Source organism: Papaver somniferum, chromosome 7 (genome assembly GCF_003573695.1).
Source record: "Papaver somniferum cultivar HN1 chromosome 7, ASM357369v1, whole genome shotgun sequence".
NCBI lineage: Eukaryota > Viridiplantae > Streptophyta > Magnoliopsida > Ranunculales > Papaveraceae > Papaver > Papaver somniferum.
Window position 1 is genome coordinate 32,498,032 of NC_039364.1, and position 18,735 is coordinate 32,516,766.

General features: G+C 36.3%; 2 protein-coding genes and 1 long non-coding RNA gene across 3 annotated transcripts; 1 reads left to right on the forward strand and 2 right to left on the reverse strand.

The window, feature by feature from the left end:
- Nucleotides 1-2,949: 2,949 nt before the first annotated feature.
- LOC113297296 lies at nt 2,950-3,829 on the reverse strand. Its single transcript, XR_003333421.1, has 4 exons — nt 3,751-3,829; nt 3,559-3,645; nt 3,385-3,403; nt 2,950-3,016 (listed from the first exon to the last, which is right to left on the reverse strand). It is a non-coding gene; the product is annotated as an uncharacterized LOC113297296 (long non-coding RNA).
- Nucleotides 3,830-4,290: 461 nt separating this feature from the next.
- LOC113296897 (golgin subfamily B member 1-like) lies at nt 4,291-10,194 on the forward strand. Its single transcript, XM_026545258.1, has 5 exons — nt 4,291-4,732; nt 6,626-6,960; nt 7,271-9,260; nt 9,430-9,636; nt 9,730-10,194. The coding sequence occupies exons 2-5, from the start codon at nt 6,686-6,688 to the stop codon at nt 10,048-10,050; spliced, it is 2,793 nt and encodes a 930-aa protein (XP_026401043.1). The 5' UTR covers nt 4,291-4,732; nt 6,626-6,685; the 3' UTR covers nt 10,051-10,194.
- A 559-nt stretch (nt 10,195-10,753) lies between these two features.
- On the reverse strand, nt 10,754-16,278 carry LOC113296898 (COBW domain-containing protein 1-like). The gene is made up of 10 exons (XM_026545259.1): nt 15,873-16,278; nt 15,649-15,714; nt 15,366-15,546; nt 14,142-14,338; nt 13,729-13,779; nt 13,491-13,582; nt 12,911-13,020; nt 12,488-12,573; nt 12,158-12,262; nt 10,754-11,112 (listed from the first exon to the last, which is right to left on the reverse strand). The coding sequence occupies exons 1-10, from the start codon at nt 16,191-16,193 to the stop codon at nt 10,975-10,977; spliced, it is 1,347 nt and encodes a 448-aa protein (XP_026401044.1). The 5' UTR covers nt 16,194-16,278; the 3' UTR covers nt 10,754-10,974.
- Between the last annotated feature and the right edge of the window lie 2,457 nt (nt 16,279-18,735).

An 18,735-nucleotide genomic window follows, 5' to 3' on the forward strand; every position in this document is an offset into this window, starting at 1 on the left:
TCACTATAATAGTACCTATTGGTAGGGCTGTCAACGGATAAATATCCGCCGGATATTAGACAATCCGATAAGGTTAAGGTTAAGAATTATCGGATATCCGATATTCGTTAACATCCGACGGATATCAAAAATACAAACTGATATCGTTAACGTTAATCTATCGGATAACGGATATTTATCCGTTAAAATCCGATAACGCCTGTCACAGAAGCAAATGCAGAAATGCTGAAAATTTAGGTTGTTCTTCAAGTTTTTTGACAGTCTTTTTTGTTCAGGTGTAAGAAATACAACCACACAAACACCTCAGTCACATCACACATGAAAAAACAAACAACAATATAGTCTGCAACTACAAACAAAAAACTACACTCAAACAGGCTAGATCTTCTTTGCTGGTTTCATTTTGCATCAACTTCAGTCGACGACTTCCATATCTGCATTCACAATCACAAAAACCTGGTTAGGGTAGTTCAATACTTGGACACTATATTAGCTCATCTACTAGCGTATGAGATCTAATATGCTTTTACATGTTACAGTTCTAATTACAGTTCTGGAACAAGTGCAATATGGTATCTCATCTAATGTTACAGTTCTTCATCTAATATGGTAACTCATCTAATATTAATATGTTACAGTTCTAATATGGAAAAGAATTAAGTAAAGGAAAAGAAACGAAGATTTACCTGCATCAAAGAAGTCTGGCAGCCAATCACTTAAGCATAGCAATGCTTGGACTAAATCTGGACTTAGTGAAGTTCTATGAGTTGTTAGGACCCTTCCACCATCGCTGAACATGGACTCTGACGCCACACTAGTCACTGGCACAACCAATACATCTCTTTCTATCTTTGCCAGAGTTGGATACTTACAACCATTCATCTTCCACCAAACCAATATATCAAAGTTCATTTCATCTTGAGCTGTTAGAGTTGGAAGAATTGGTTCTGCTAAGTATGTCTCTAACTCAGATTTCTGAACATCATCTTCATCATTTTCCAACACAAAACTAGCATAATCTGTGTTAGATGCACCTGAGCTTCTTACATTCATGCGAGCGACAGAGTTTCTAAAGAAAGCAGGAGCTGCAGTGCTGTTTTGAGATTCATATGCATTGTAAACTTTGAACAAGTCTGTTCTGAATTTCTCATAAAGTTCTGCAGCTTTAGCATCTCCAAACATTCTTTTATATGTGTACCTAACCCATTTTTCCTTATACCTAGGATCTAAAACCACTCCAATGCTCATAATCAAGTTACTCTCACTCCAATATCCATTAAACTTTTCTCTCATTTTCGACCCCATTTCTTTGATATAAAAAAACTCACTATCTTCCCAACTGTTGATGCATTTGTAAATTTCATAAACCCCATTATAATACAGATTTGCAGTTGGATACTTAATCCCTGCAAACTGAGTTGAAACAGTATTAAAAACCTCTAAACATTTACATATTTCTATTCCTTGTTCCCACTGCTGTTTAGATGGTAGAATATCGAAATCAGAATCAAACTCACTAAGTCTTTCAAAACCTTCTTGCAGTTTAATTGCATTCTTAAGCATCATGAAAGTGGAGTTCCACCTTGTGTCCACATCTAAACTAACTTCTCCAGACAATCTACATTGTGCCAATGCTATATCAAACTTTTCTTTCCTAGCTTGTGAAGACTTTACATATTTAACACAATCTCTAATAGCCTCTATAAACTCAGCAGCAACTTTCATGCCATACAATACAATCAAATGCAGTATGTGGTTGCTACACCTCATGTGAAACATTTTTCCTCCAAGCAACAAACAATTTTTACCATCTAGCCAAGTGATAAGATTTCTCATCATAACACCATTAGCTGGAGCATTATCAGCAGTCAAAGCGAAAAATTTCCTATCTATGTTCCATTCCAAAGTGCAAGTTTTGATAAAATCTGAGAGAGCATCTCCTGTATGTGGTGACGGCACTACAATGTAAGCTAAGATTTTGGCTTTCAAATTCCACTCATCATCTATAAAATGACATGTAACACAACAATAACTATCTTTAGTGTATTTGGCAGTCCACATATCAGTTGTAAGACTACATTTGGAAGCCAAATTCTCTAATTGTAGTAACAATTCATCTTTCATTTCAGCATAACACCTCATAACATCTGCTCTACTTGTATTCCTACATGGCATTTTAGCAGCAGGGTTTAAAGCCTTAACAAACTCTCTAAAGTAGAAATGCTCAACCATGTTAAGAGGGTAATCATGCTTAGAAATCATTCTAGCAAGGAAATCTCTCATAACAATAGGATCATACTTCCAATTAAGTAATTTAACTTGGTTATTACCTCCTTTTTTAAATGCAGTGTTAATCTTCCTCTGGCCTGTCTTGTTTTCAGGCTTCTCAAGGCAGGTTTTTAGATGTTGAGACAAGCGGGTAGTTCCTTGTTCACTCTGAGCAGGTACTAACCTTTTACAATGATGACATTCACCCATAAGTACAGCTTCTTCCTCATCTGTCTTCCCTTTTACAGGTTGTACAATGATTCTCCTAGTGAATTCATCCCATGCCGGTGACCTTGTTGTACGCAATTTCTTCAACAAAGCAACAACAAGTGGATGATTTTCATCCGCTACTTCTGCTAATCTCTTACTTGAAGAAGGTGTTGAACTTGAAGCAATTGTTGAATATTCAACACTTTGATCTTCTTGTTCTAGTTGTTCGGAATTTAGTTGACTGCCTGAAGTTCCAACTCTGTTGGATGCTTTATGACTTTCAGACATTCTGAGAACAACATGAATAAAGTATTAGTAAAACACAAAACATGAAAGTCATAAAGCATAAAGCATGTTGTTCAAGAAATAGTAAAACTCTGTTGGATGTTTGTTATCGATTTCAACTAATAATAAAACTCTAATCCTTTACCTAAACTCATACAAGTTATACTCACTCACACAGACACACTGACCTTGGTATTTCCAAACTCCGTGTTTGCAGATCCTGCTGCAGAGTTACAAGCACCAGTCTTCAGCCCTGCAAGCAAGTAAAACATCAGTTTACCTATATATCTCCAAGAAATCCATAAAATACAACAAATCAAACGTTGAAGACAAATTCTATCACAACATAAGATGTTTTAACTTCCCAAAATCTCAAATCGAACTAGAGGTTAAATGAAGTTTTAGCCCAAAATTAGTTCCACATTACTGAAATTCTAAACAATATTCAACCCCACATTCCACAAAATACACCCAACATTTAACTGAAGAATCAATAATTGGAACTTAGCATATCATTTCACACGCACAAAATGAACTAAACCGGTAACCCCTAAATCGAAGTTGAAGCTGCTTCATACAAGAATGAAAACATCAAAACAATTGAAAGAAACCCTAGCTTACCTTGAGGATTTTCGCACAGCTGATTCAAACAACACAAAAACAAAAACAAAAAAAACTAAATCAGTAATCCCTAATCGAACTATTCAAAATCCAACTATTCAATCTCACTTTCAATTACCTAAATCAACAGAGAAACAAAGAAAATAAACAAAAAACTTACAAAATCATACTCACCAAGATCCACACCGACCTCTGTTCAACTTCTTCAAATCTCCTTATCCCTCCTCGTTTTCTCCTCCAAAAATTCCCACTGCCAAAATACTGATAAAACCCATACACATTCTGAGAAAAACCCTAGAAACCAAATTGGCTTAAAATAAACAAAATCGAACAAAAAACAGCTTAAAATGAAACAAAAAAACTCACAATTGAGAGCCGATTCAGTTTCTATCTTCAAGAAATATACCAGTAGTAGACCTTACTGCTCAAGCTGAATAATGGAGATGATTTTGAAATTCAAAAAAATCTCTCAAATTAAAAAACCCTAGGAATAGAGAAGCCGAAGATCAGAAGATTAGATTAGGTTCTCCCTGTCGGCAGCGGGCAGCATATATCTAGGGGTAGGAAATTACAAGTACACCCCTAGACTATCGGATATCGGATATTAACCTAACGGAAAGGCCTATTCCAATATCGTTATCGTTAAGAGAAAATATCCGATAAAATATCCGATTCCGATATCCGATATGTCGGATAAAATCCTATAGAATGTCGGATTTCGGAAATGGATATCGGATATCGGTTACCCGTTTCCAGCCCTACCTATTGGTAATTCCTAGATATAATAATAAACCGTTGACCCTTCTAGCTAAGATGAAATCAAGACCCTACTAGCTAATTGGAACCTTTTGAACAACTTGAGCCCTTCCTGCCTTCCCCCCTTTTTTTTCGTTGTTTTTTATTTTTCGTAACGCTCCTCTTCTTCTACTGTATTTCTATATTCCCCTTCCTCCTCAAATCTCCAAAGATATATAGAAACTAACTACAAGAAAGTTTCCAAGTTTACAGAAAATCTTATTTTGTGAATTCCAACGTTTTTTTTTCATTCTTGAGAATTCCAACACGAATTTCAAATTCTCTACTGTAAATCATCATCATCTCCGTTGCTTACTCAGAAAACGGCAAGAACTTTCTTTCTGAACTAAATTGGAGGAGAACTTTGGAGAAGATTTGGGTTTTTTGATTGATTGATTAAAATTTTGTTTTAGGGTTTTGGTTCAGTGGTTTTAGCTAGAGAATTAAGTAAAGAAGGATGTTAAAGAATATCTATCTAACTTGAATACCGCTGATAGTATATTCTTGAAGAACAGAGAGGGGGAACTACAGTAACGTGAATCGGCTGACGATTGTGAGTACTCTTTTCTTGTTTATTTTAAGCTGTTCTTCGATTTATTTTAAGGAATTTGCTTTGTAGGGTTTCGTATCATATATCTACTTTCAATCCTTAATTCTGGATTATTGAAACAAATCTTGATCGAGTTAACTGAGTTAACCCACTCTTCTGAATCTTTTTGATATGAATGTCTTGAATTAGAATTTGTAGAGTGTGGCTAATATCACTATGTAAATTTACTTTTTCTACATCTTTTTTTTTTATCTATGTAGAGGTGATTGATTTTTCATAATGAAAGTAATACCACACTGTAAATCATTTTCAATTTATTGGGAAATAATTAAAATAAAAATGTCCATCGATATAAAAATCAATGTGTTAGGTGATCATGACACTACTCCTAATGGGCTCTGGTTGTCATAGTTTATGGATTTTTGCTTGTCATGGTTGTGGATGGCAATGATTATCACTTGTTTACAGTTTTGATCCATGATGTCTGTTGAAGAGTCTTAAGTCTTATCTACAGACTGATGTATGACAATCCGAGCGGTACTAATTATGCGGCTCTGGGTTTATCTGCTTCTTCTTCTTTCAACTGCAGTACTGCAGTGGTCCATTAGTTCTAGTATAGCAGTATGTACTCAATACGCGTAACCTGACAATAATTTTGTTAGTAAAGTGAAGGATGAACTAGCATTGTTGTTGCTTTTGATTAAGCCAGTTAAGCAAAGCTTCGTCATCACATTAAATCATCATCTCTTAACTTATTTTTTGTATTGAAAATGTTTTTGTACATTGCTTCTATAATATGAATGAAATTTGAGAATTATGAGAATTGGTTTCAGAGAGAAGTTACCTTACCGACTGAGAACTTGGTTGAATCTTTTATTTTAAAATGGGTGTTCCCTAACTAGTATTTGATTTAGAATTTTTGAAGAATTTGATTTATGCATTTTTGGCAGAATTTGATTCAGTAATTGGTTTCTCTTCAGTATGCTTTGGAAAGCAAGGAACGGATTTGAACTCCGTAAAACTGGATAAATGAAGCAGTGATTATTTCTACATCTAGTTCTAATCCTATTTTCTTCTCTTTTGGCTTCCTAAAAATGGGTGCTGCTAACTCTTGTTGGTCCGATTTTTTGAAGAAAAGTTTGTTAGATGTCAAACATAATAGGGCGTAACTTTGGAAGTGGGTTTTTGATATATGTTGTCTTTCGAAGATTGTAGACTTTTTTCGTGTAGTTTCCTGAATTGGGTAAATGGTATGGCACTCAATTTTAATTCACTGGTATACCCTTCTTGATTATCCTTGCTGAAAACTATATTGTACATGTACTTCTGTTTTATCTGTCCGAGTCAAGGCTTCTGAATAATCTTTTTGACATCAGTATCTCCGATTACATTATCAAGAGTGCCCAGATAAGATCGTATATGTTTGCCGTTCTTAGGTTCTACTCTCCTTATCTTTAGGTTGTCATGCCGCTTTGTAGTTCTACTTTGTTACCTTTATCTATATTTCATCATTCAGGTTTCTTAAGTTAAGTTCTTTTTCGGTTAGGGTCTTCCTTGTTACCTGTTTATGATAGTAAGGTTTAGGGAATATGGCATGCATTCTGTTACTGTAAGCTTCGGAAATTTCAATTTTCGTATGATTAGCATACTCTTTCTTGTGAGGGCTATAGTCTTCTTTTTTTGTACCCATTGATGTGTACTGATTTAAATGTTTACTTACACGAGCTTCTCTTCTAATGCAATGGGCCAATGGCTCATCAGTTCTATACTTCTATCATCTACCAAATGCACAACCTCACCATGGTCCCTTTTATCTTTGGTCAAGGAAGAACTGATAATGTTTTTCTTTCTTGCAAAGTATATGTAGTTTACTGATATGTATTTGCTTTCATGCAGGGAAATCAGAACTAAACACAGTGGTAGCGTGGATCACTTCATTTGCATGATTTATTTTTAATGAGGAAGTTCTTCTCCTTTCGATCTTCAGCTTCTAGCAACTTGATCAACGACCGAGCTCCTCCCCCTGCACCACTTGACAATGAGGAGGTCTACTGGGAAGCACCTTTTACATTTGGAGACAAAAACAAAACTCTAAAACAAATCCCAGAAAGACAAATTTTGGCCCCATGTGCAGGCCTTAGAAGGAGCCTCTCATTTTCATCAGCATCATCTATTGGATCTCCTGGAAATAATAGGAATATTCCTGCTCAATCTGATGATATTTTGGTTGGGTAATTATTTTTTAACTTAACGATATATATTTTCTTTTTATTTGGTTGTTTTTAATTATGGCATGATGCAATTTTGTTTGTGAGCTTTAATACCGAGAAAGATATGTAAGGGCTAACTTTTTCATTCTCACATAAAGTTACACCATTCTAAGACTTTGAATTCCACTAAAAGATGGTTCAATTCCTTTGCTAGGGGATGTTTGCCTTGAATGATCTGAGCTATACTGGAGGATTTTCTTTCTTAAATCACAATTGAAGAAATTTTTACCCCTTAGATTCGCTTATGTCTCTATGGTTCTATTTGTATCAGTTGTCGTTCCCTTACCCCGGATAGGCAGTCCAAGGCGAAAAGAGATGAAGGTCTTGCTGCTAGGAAGAGATATGGTACAGAGAAGGTTGAATTTCCTTGTTCATCAAATTCGGTTGACTCGACATGTGATGCTACTCATGGATCTCCTCAAGCCAATTCTGCGCGTTTGGTTCATGTCTCAAATAATGTTTTGGACCTTTACATAGATGGGGAACAGAATCAAGATATGAATTTGACAACAAGAAGCAGTTCTTTTAGATGCCAATCTAATAGCAGAGTTAGTGGTAGGCGACCTCCACGAATTCAAACTACTTCACCAGTTTCCCCCACAGATATGAGTAAAGACGAAGGGAGGTCTCAGTCCTTCAGAGATGATCATCTTATGCTTTCAACTAGAGAGTGGAAAAGAACAGAATTTCGGTCTGAATCGCCACAAAAACTTGCAAGAAATGTTGTTGAGAGACTATCTCAGGTGTTCCCTCATAAGCCAAAGACCAGATCCCGAGATTTAGATCCTGACACCCCAACCACAGTTGAAGACATCTTTGAGAGCTTCGTGGACCCAAATCCCAGTTCATATTCTGATGTTATCACCCAAAAAAATTGTGTATCTGATATACCTTATGGTGCCATGACTGGTTATGTTGGGGAGGGAGGCAAGGACTTCCCAGATGAAAGATTTTCTGTGGCAGATGCTCCAGTTTCCATGTATAAGGCTAAAGAGGACGTGGAGTTACGCAAGTACGCAGATGAAGCCCAGGAGAGGGTCATGTTTATCTCTGAAGAGATTGAGCAGGATAGTCTTCTTAGGAGTCGAGATTTCAGTGTATCTGAATTATTTCAGACAATTAGAAGTCTCAGTGAAGAGAAGAGAAGCTTGGCAGTGGAGGTCTTATCCCAAATACAGTGTCGAATTTCTGAGAGAGAAGGTTCACGCAGAGGGGCAATGATGGAAATTGATTCGCGGACAAGAAGATTGGAGAGAGAGAAAAATGAGCTGCAGACAGCATTGGAACAGGAATTGGATAGAAGGTCCAGCGACTGGTCATTTAAGCTTGAGAAGTACCAGTTAGAAGAGCAGAGGTTACGGGAGAGGGTAAGGGAGTTGGCAGAGCAGAATGTTTCGCTCCAGAGGGAAGTCTCTTCCTTTAATGTCAGGGAGGCCGAGAATAGAAACCAAATGACTAATTCAGAGGTCCAGCTGAAGGATCTAACTGCAAAATTGGAAGACGCAACAGAGGAGAACTGTACTCTTCAGCAAAACCTGTCAAAACTTCATGACCAGTGTAAAGGGGCTGAAAATGATAAAGATTGTATCAGAAAAAGCTACAAAGAGAAAGAGAAGGAAAGCAAAGAGTTGCAGAAAACTGTAGCAAGGCTGCAAAGGACTTGCAATGAGCAAGAAAGGACGATTAAGGGTCTGCGGCAAGGACTTGCTGTGGATGTTGAAAGAAAGGAATCCTTTGATTACGATGCTGATAGATGGAAAATGGAGCAAGTGAGATTGACAGGGGTTGAACAAGTTTTGAGAAGGGAGGTTGAGTCAAATAGACTTGAAGTTGAATCCATACGGCGAGAGAACATGAATCTGTTGGATCGCCTAAACAACAGTGGTATTGAGGGCGGATCATCAGGCTTCAGGCTTGAGCAGGAGCTGAAAGATAGAATCTTCTGCTTACAGAAACAGGGCTTGTCCTTGTTAGGTGAAAGTTGTCAGTTGTGTGAAAAGTTGCTAGGATTCTTTAACGGTGAGACAGATCAGAGTGCTGGACACATTCAAGAATCTGGAAAGGATGAATTCGATGGGTACTTTATACTGGAAGCCAATATGAAAGTCCAAAATATCAAAAGGGGAAATGAGAATCTGACACGAAGTTTACAGTCAATATCACTGGTATTGGAAGAAAAGTCGAAACGAGATCCATTAAATACTCACTTAGCGCACACTGAGAATGGCAGATCAGGGAAAGTGAAGGATCAGGCTTCTGAGGTAAATTGGGATTTAAAACTCCTTTACCATGCACTTGAAACTTCACTACGTTTCTGAATCTCTGATTCACTTGCCTACACTTTTCAGTACCCATAATGATGTAGTTAGCTGTTTTATTTTCGACTCTCACACTGACCTCTTCATTTAATGTATTACTTCGCTTACATAGGATGATATTGGGTTCAAACTCAAGGCAGAAAATCTGTTGACAACCCTATTGCGAGAAAAGTTGTTATCCAAACAACAGGAAATCGAGCAATTGCAATCTGAGATAGCAACAGCAGCCAGAGGTCATGATATTCTTAGATCTGAGGCCCAGGGTGCACTAGATTCTCTTTCCAGGGCATCTCACAAGATGAAGGATCTAGAACTTAAGGTGAGTGTACATTTTAAATCATATGTTAACGTATATCTGTTTTAAAGACACCTGTAATCTTCATAAATTTATACTAATATTTACCAATGACAGATGATGAAGAAAGAGGATAGTATTCATCAACTCACAAGTGAACTCCAACAATGTGGAAAAGAGTTGGCGTCGACAAAGGGAGTGCTCTCAAAGATGACTGAAGAGAGAGATTTGTGTTGGGAGGAAGTGAAGAATTACAGTGAGAAGAACATGTTGCTGAATAGTGAAGTGAACATGTTAAGGAAGAAGGTTGAAACCCTGGACGAAGATCTACATATTAAAGAAGGCCAGATCACAATTCTAAGAGACAGTCTTGGAAATAGAAAGCCCTTTGACATTCTCTATGGTCCTAATTCCATGCAAGAGAATGTGCATTTTTGAGGATGATCTCTATCCCATATTTCTTCTTCTTATGCCTTGAGTAAGTTTTCATGTTTCCTTTTTGTTCACAAACTTTGTGATTTTTAATAAGCTTTTGGTGGGTAGGACCAAGACTACCACCTATGCTTGTTGAGTTGCATCCCACCATCCTCTTGTTGTATAGCTTTTTGTCATATTTTACGGCTTAATAAGAGTGCACTCAGTTATCTAGTGACGTGCGCGAGTTCTCATTTATGTCAGTTAAGCTTCTTTCTTTGTTATGTATCTGAAGGTATATAAATGCTTTTCAGCGAGCTAATCCATCTTTTCTTATCAGTAATAGCAGTACTGTTTACCATGGCAGAGGATCCTACAGTAGAAATGACTGTTTCTTACTCTCCGTCATAGAAGAATTAAGTCAATCTTCCAAAGCTGTAAAAAATGCGTACAGGTTAAGGATGGATTAGTTGGCTCATACTGTACTAACCCTTCAGGTAATATTAGACAGGTGACTGTAGGTTCTAATGATGTAGTACTCACCACATTTTAAAAAGACAAGAAGAATCAACAGCTAAACTTGATGATACTCGAAAGGCTTATGCCTACAGAGCTACAATGTATGAATGTAGCATTTTATGTTTGTTCAAGGAAAGAACTGATGGGGGCGGTAATGTAGGCTCTTCCTTTCTATGGTTAAAACAAACTCTTCCCCTATGGTTCTTCATTTTTTTGTTTACAATGATATTTCATGCTATTTTGTTCATGTTTCGTCAACCCTGATTAGAAAATAAGAGTAATATCCTCGAGATGTAAGAAAAAATAATAACAAACTATTTTAATTCCTAAATATATCCTCGAGATGATACATATCTATGATGTGATATCAAAGGGCTAAAAATGGCACCCTTATGGAAGCTGTCACGAGGTCATGACTATATTGACCTATCACAGTAAACAAGCTTTGAAACCCTTCTCTAGGTCCTGCGAGTCCAAATTCTTCCCAATGAACACAATTTTGTTTATTCTCTGTTCCTCTGGCCCCCATAATCGATCAGGTGAGCCCTGGAAAATGTCATGAACCCCCTGTGTCCAAAAACAAATCATAATTAACTGAATGAAATCAATTATAAAAATCTCCTTAAGCAAGGAACATCATAATAAAGAGATTAACTTATAAGCTGCTTATCCAGTGTAACAACCACAAAAACTTCGCAGTTATTCTGGTGGGTAATCAAAATTCAGATGAATCCAATGTCATTTTGGTTGCAGGATCATGTTATCAATTTTCAGAACGCAAGCTAAATAGATGATAGGAACATTTTTCACAAAATGAGATACGGCAACAACGAATGCTGAACGACATTCATTTCAAACATTAAATTATATCCAAGATAAACGACTTTTAGAACACTTGAACTCACTAATGTCACTAGTGATAAAGGCATTCTTAGGCAAGATATCAGTTGACAAACCCAGTCATGGATTTACATCTTTTTCTTCCTTTTTTTCCAAGTCGGGTGTGTACTCATGGCTATGTATCTGTGGCCAAATAAGCCACATTACACAAGAATAACGTAATGAAGCACGAAATCTTTATTGTCCCATTATCTGTGTCGAAACTACGACAGCCAATTTGTGGCATTTACTTAGAAAGCTACAGAACTAACAAAAGTAAAAAACTGATATTAGGTGCTAAAGGCTTTAAGTAGATGAAATTAAGATATGAAGTTGACTGAAACGAACTCAGCTCAACTTCGCACTACTAACCAAGTTTTATTTCAAATAAAGGTAAAACTAAAAAGAATCTAAACAAAAATCACTTAGACCAGACCATATTATTTGACACTACAATGTTTTACCTACAAAACTTAATGACCACTAGGATTTGGAGTTCAGCGTCCAGGCTTATTTGAAGTCCAGGAGCAAAATAAAAAAATAAAATCCAACTTCGTAAGGTAATACAGTACAATTTTTGGTTTACGAGGACTCAAGAAAAATAAAATTGGCACAAATGCTAAATAACTACATGAAAACATAAATAGAGTTTAAACGCACGTGAAACTAGAAGAGATAATAAGTATAAAAATATATAATAGAGTAAACTAGAGATATTTGGATATGCTAATACCTGGAAAACAAATCTCTCGTCCATACCACCAACTGAAAGGAGACCTTTCATACGATATATATCATCACTTTTTTCCATCAACAATGTACCCAACCACATATTTGCCTGCAGTATACTCTAAATCAATTAAGGATGTTCCTCAAAAATATAGCCTACTTATAAAAAAAAATCCAGTGAAAGATCAAGAATTAGATTTCGCTGAAAAGCGGCCAGAAGAAATCTTAGTGCTCGAACATGTCTACAATATGACAATTTTTGGGATAGAAAGTATCATGCAACTAAAAGCACAGGACAAATGAACATTCTGTAATAGATAAACTGAAGACTAACCTTCTCAAGATCCAGGGTACCTTCACATACAATGCTGACAGATGTAACACCAGGATCATGAGTGTGATCATGATTGTGGTGATGCTCTGCATGTAAAAATGAGCAAAGAAGACATCAGTATCTTATGTTAAGGTAAGATAATAAACAACATAGCTGCACATACTGGAGTACGAAGAAAATTAGGTTAATGTTAAAAGCAAATCAGATTATCAATATTCTGCATAGGTTTCAATTTCTATGTATAAAACTAATCCATTGTAATCTTAAATACCAGAATGCAAAGCCCGGGCCTTTTCTTTTTTTCGCTCATACTTTCTAGCTAGAGTAAAAATAGTATATGTTTGTTGTGTTTCAGGCATAAGGAACATTATATGGCGGGAGAAGCCATGCAATTCCTAGTAAAAGTTAATAGAATTAGCATACCATGCTTATGTTCATGTTCGTGATGATGGTGATCGTGGCCGTGGTCATGGTCATGGTCATGACTATGGTGCTCTTCCTTTGAATCTTTAACGTCCACGGCACTCTCAATCCTGCCAGAGTCCCAGTTAAAACTATTAATACCGAACTCAATGTAGATATGAACCCAAAGATAGCTTCGTGAACTAAGAGGAGAACATCCTGCTAACAAGACTGCATAAGAATTAGATAATACTTCAAAAGGATCAATACATGTTCAATTTCGAAATTTAAGAGTTTAATCGAATAGATAATAAGTAATCATCAGATTAGCATCAAATGGCTGTTAGTAGGACTATCATGGTAGGTGGCATTTAACAGGACAAAGATAGGTAAGGTAAGTGAAACATTTAGGAGAAGAAACTCTGGAGATAAGACATGTATGCGTAGAGCAGGAGAAAACATTAGGCAAGGCACAAAAATGCACGATTACTGCTCAGTAGTCAAACCAAATAAACTATACAATAGATTATAGAAGAATGAAATTCCTTTTTCTCCACAAAAAGTAGCCTAATTTCGGCAGCAAGAAGATAAGAAGCAAAACCTCTCCAAGTCAAAGCCTCCAATCCCAAGAACATAATCCAAATTTACTTGTCCAAACTTAGTCTGCTTTAGATGAGCCATGCCATTAATAGTCTGCATAAAATGGGTTTCACATAATAGGTAATTTAGAAAAGGATCAAAAATATGGTCACAAAATGAACAAATTTAGAAAGAAAGGATTAAAAAACTTATGGTAACTAAAAGAAAAAATTTAGATAAGTTTGAAGCTGGAATTCTACCCTTATCCGTTGGGTCAAGGAAGCGATCGCTGGCTCATCCACGAGATCAATCTAGGAAAAAAAAAAGAGAGAGATTAATTTATTAAAATTCCCATAAGTTCGATTTTAGAAAAATGAGTTTAACATTTCAACAGGAAAGGATCATAATATAGTGCCACTGAACAACTACCAAATCAGGAATGTTTCTAAGTTCCAACATGTCAACGACTCCTTGCCTAATACCAAGCCACCAACATTGTTAAAGAATCATCATCTTGAACTCAACCAAGTTGAGCATGAACACAGAACTAGCTCCAGCCCGATAAGCATCAGTGGAGTTTACAATAACTTTATCTGCCCAAGCAAGAACCCACCAGGGTACCAGCCTAATGACTCCTAGCCAAATATGCAACAAGAGTATGATCCATATGTACCTTGTTTAGTATAATGCGGTCTGCATAAGCGATTTGCTCCACAGCCTCATTAACTACTCCCTTGGGCTTTACCTCATCCAGGTGAAAAGCAGCATGTTTAGCATCTACTAATGTAACAACACCGTCCAGCTTGACATTATCGAAAACTTGATCTTCAGCATAAAATGTTTGGATGATTGGCGATGGATTCGCTAAGCCTGCAAAATTTCAACAGAACCCAAGACAAATAAATATAAAAACATGCTCAACCAGTAACTGCAGAGAAATCGCAAACTTCAATAGCAAGTAAGGAGATGAAATCGATAAAATATACTGTCATTTATTAATATCAGCGGAAAATACTAATTCTCAAGAGTTCCTGTAAGAGGTCAGAAAAAGATGTTGAACAGTTTCACACAGACAATGTGAGAAAACCGCAAGTATTCTTCCGCAATGCTTTATGCTTATACAGTATAATCCTATAGGATACGAGTCCCAGAGCATTCCACACTGCTTCAGGTAATCTTTTCTCCATGCATGTGCATGAGAAAACAATCTAGAACTCTCTAGTCAACTGACAAATGACATAATTTGAAAATTATCTATAATGCACCTCCCCATGAGAATAGGTCAGATAATTTAAGCATCATCAAGGAAACATATACAAAACAACAACTTCGTTTATGATCTTGCTCTACTACGTATCACCTTTCAACCCGTTTGCCTAAACAATTATGAACATGTGTCCTGGCAGTCATGGGACCCTCAAAAATAGATTGAACAAAAGCAAAGCAAACAATAAGTGTAGAGGAGGCCAGAAGCCATATACAGTATAGACCCATCTAGTATAAACACAAACAAATTCAAGGCCCATGTACATACTTTGCAACTTTGAAACAATTTACCCTTTAAATAACCAAGTTTCAGTAGAGTACTTACTCTGCACCTTATACAACCACTTCAAAATAAAAATGAAAACCATTATGTTACACAACCATAACTCCAACTGAATCCATATCTAAATATCCATAGAGCAAAAAAAAAGTACTCCAGATATAAAAGAAAAGTGCAACCGCCCCACCACTAATCTTGAACAGGACACATTAGTGACAACTAGCCCAAAACCATTTAATTAACGTTCACCAATATATAAAGTAGATTGGACAAAACCCTTGAGGATTTCATACCGTACAATTGGAATTGCAGCAACATTAATAAAACTACTACAGCGAACGGTTTCCATACCTGTTGTCTCTATAACAATGTGATCGAATTTCCCTTTCTTCTTCGATACTAATTCTGCAATCATCCGGACAAGATCACCCCTCACAGTGCAGCAAAGGCAACCATTATTGAGCATAACTATATCCTCGGCTCCAGTAGTTTTTGAAGCAACTAAGGAACCATCAATATCTACTTCACCAAACTGCAGAACATAAACAATTATATTACTTACTATTACATTCTTCATCCTCATCAATATCTTTGAGGCCTAAACTCTTACATTATGAAAAGTTTAAAATCATACCTCGTTCTCAATTACAGCTATGCGCTTTCCATGATCGGCATTTAGGATATGGTTCAGCAAAGTTGTCTGTTCAAAACAAAACCAAACATTACAACAAGCCATTAAACAACACTCCAAGCTCAGTTACTCAATTAAACCCTAATTCAAAATGAATAAATACAAACTCCATTTTTCCCTTCCAAAACAATGATTAACGAAACTTAAGCTTAAGGATTTGACAATACCTTTCCAGAACCTAAAAATCCAGTAATAATTGTTGCAGGAATTCGATTATCAGGAGGAATCTTTGTGAGAACACTATCGTCTGAAGTATCAGTCTGTGTAGCAGAAGCTGTAAATCTACGAATACTTCTCTTTCTGAAATGAGAATTAGATACGTTTGAAGATGATGTTCGAAGAAGAGGAGAAGAAGAAGATGAAATGAGACGATTGGTGGTTCTTTTCCATAGAAGTGGGAAAGCAGTGGTGGTAGCAGGAATGGTTGATGTTTGTCTTTTTAATAAACCTACAAAGGTTGTTGCGATATCCATTGAGATTGTCGCCATGGCTGCTTCGCTTTTGGTTCCAGAGAGAGACGAGAAAGACAGTGAGGTGGAGGAGGATGAGAGAATTTGGGTTTAAGATTTTTCTGGAAAGGATTTTATTTTTTATTTATCTGGGATATCCCAAGCTAGCCAAGGCCAAGGGTAGCCGGCTAACTTTTGGATTTATGGAAATGTACCCTTTGGAAAGGCGCTACTTGGGTTTAAGGTGGTGAAGGTAATTTTTGTTGCATATTTTCAATAATATCAATAAAAAAAAATTGATGGAAAAGGAAATTTTATTAATTAGCAAAGAAAGTACATTAGGTTCATGATTTCATCTTTATCCAAAATATTAACGAGAATGCTAGAAACCTTAATCTTTTGTCGCAATTCGGACGACTTGAGATGAATATTTCTTATCCTAGCTTCTTTCGCTATATAGTCCGCTGCTGAGTTGTATTTCCTTTGAATATACTTTACCTGCGCTTGAGGTAGATCTTGCAATTTCCCCTTGATTTCTTGTATAGTGTTTTCAGCTGTCCAAGAGAACTCTACACTTGTCATGTTGATGATGTCAATAAGAGATTTGCAGTCAGATACTATTGAGACGCTTGATAATATATTTTCTTGCAGCCAAGTGACCGCCTTTAGCAAAGCTGTTGATTCTGCATGTAACGCCGAAGTTGCCTTTTCCGATCCTGCCGAAACGTGCATGAAAGACGCATGGTCTACTGAGTATAGGATAAATGCAAATCGCATAGATTGGTCCTCTTTTTATAAGAGGTGTCTATGAAGATTATGCAATCCGATTTTAAGTTCGACCATTTATTATTTTCCTGGTCCACCTTTCTAATGTTGTTTCCATATTGTAAAGATTTAGGCGGAATCGAGTTCAAGAAATTTCTTATCTGATTGATTAGCTTCATTGGATTAGGCGAGATTTCCTCAAACACTACTGAGCATCTGTATTTCCAAATGAACCATATAATGGTGGCTATTTTTTCTATTTCGCTCTTTGTTTCCTTTGCTGAGATCCAGCCTTTAACCCAGTTCTCAATTGTACCATTATCTTCTAAAGCGATGATACCCTCCAACGAAAAACCAAACCAAATAGCTCTAGTAAAAGGACAAGCTCTGAAGAGGTGATTTTATGTTTCATGATCTTGTGCATCACACATCTGGAAAATAGAGTTGAGATCTTTGTTATGGGCTCCAAGTCTTGCCAAAGTAGGTAGCGCTCTCTGGATTAGCTTCCAGATGAATAATTTTATTCTTGGAATCGCCTGAATTTTCCATATGTTTTCCCACGGGAAACCAACTGGAGTATAGTTATTCTGCACCTGATCAATTAAGAAATTGTAGATGTTTTTTGCTGAGAACTTTCCCGCATGATGATGTTTCCATCTCATTTTGTCTTGTTCCTGTATTCTTGGAGTTATTGCTAGAATTTTGTTTCTATCTTCTGGGGTGAAAAACCTGTTCAATTTTTCTATATCCCAGTGATTATCTTCTGTTATTAATTTCTTCACCATTTTTGGCATCGGGTCTTGAATATTTGTAGGTTGATCTATAATAATATCAATAAATTACGAAGCCAAATTATATATAAAATAGTCGGACCACCGAATCAGTTTGAATTTAAATAGAATCTTTTTCAAAAGCCACCATAGATACCTGCTCACAGTAAATTCAGTTTGAATTAAAATCAGTTGGTGATCAATATGTATCTTGAATAAATGCAAATACTCTATAAATAATGGTTATTGTTTCTCTGTGAAAATCATCAAAAACTTATTGTTTTTTTCTTCTTCTTCTAGTAGCATCTTCAGAACTTTTATACAGTGGGTTCTTGGTGAGGTCAATGAAGTATAATCCTCAAATTTGATCACGGTGCTAGGGCTTCATTGAATCCCGAAAGCGTAATTCATTGGCATATTATACTTGCTAATTATTTGGGAAATGTTGAATTATTTTCCAGAAGAATCGAGAGATCTTTGAAGCCAGGGGTATTCCATTCTCTGTGTGTTTTACATCTTTTATTATAACCCAATTTTCTAATAATTTTAGGAGATGTTGGTGGGTATTTATGCTGGAAAATGAAATCTTTGAGTTCGTAAACCTAATACGGTGAGTTCACAAACCTACTCTGGAGAAATTCTCTGAGAATTTTTGTCTTTTGAGTTCCCGAACCTATAAAGGTGAATTCGCGAACCTAGTACAGTGGAATTCTCCTGAGACTTAAAAGCAATTGAGTTTGCGAACCTACAAGGTGAGTAAGAGAACCTAATGAAGTTTTGTGCTCCTGATACTTTTGAATATTTGAGTTCGCGAAACAAAATAGATATTCTCTTTAGCCTTTGTGCATTTGATTTTGTGAATATTTTCTTGAGTTTGCGAAAGAAGAATAATATTCTCTGTAGCCTTTTTGTATTTGATTTTGTAAACCTATTTTCTTGAGTTCGTCGAACCTGTAAAGACGACGCTCTATTTTTTTCTCTTATGGTTCACAGACTTAAAACTTGTTGGTCATGTACTCATGTTCCTAAAGATTAATGAGTTGGTC

Excerpts from the sequence above, each read along its gene's own strand:
- LOC113296897 (XM_026545258.1), top strand. The coding sequence starts at position 6,686 with ATGAGGAAGTTCTTCTCCTTTCGATCTTCAGCTTCTAGCAACTTGATC. Across the intron at positions 6,961-7,270 it reads TCTGATGATATTTTGGTTGG|TTGTCGTTCCCTTACCCCGG; the intron begins GTAATTATTTTT and ends TATTTGTATCAG. Across the intron at positions 9,261-9,429 it reads TGAAGGATCAGGCTTCTGAG|GATGATATTGGGTTCAAACT; the intron begins GTAAATTGGGAT and ends TCGCTTACATAG.
- LOC113296898 (XM_026545259.1), bottom strand. The coding sequence starts at position 16,193 with ATGGCGACAATCTCAATGGATATCGCAACAACCTTTGTAGGTTTATTA. Across the intron at positions 13,021-13,490 it reads GGAGGCTTTGACTTGGAGAG|GATTGAGAGTGCCGTGGACG; the intron begins GTTTTGCTTCTT and ends GGACTCTGGCAG. Across the intron at positions 11,113-12,157 it reads ACGAGAGATTTGTTTTCCAG|GGGGTTCATGACATTTTCCA; the intron begins GTATTAGCATAT and ends TTTTGGACACAG.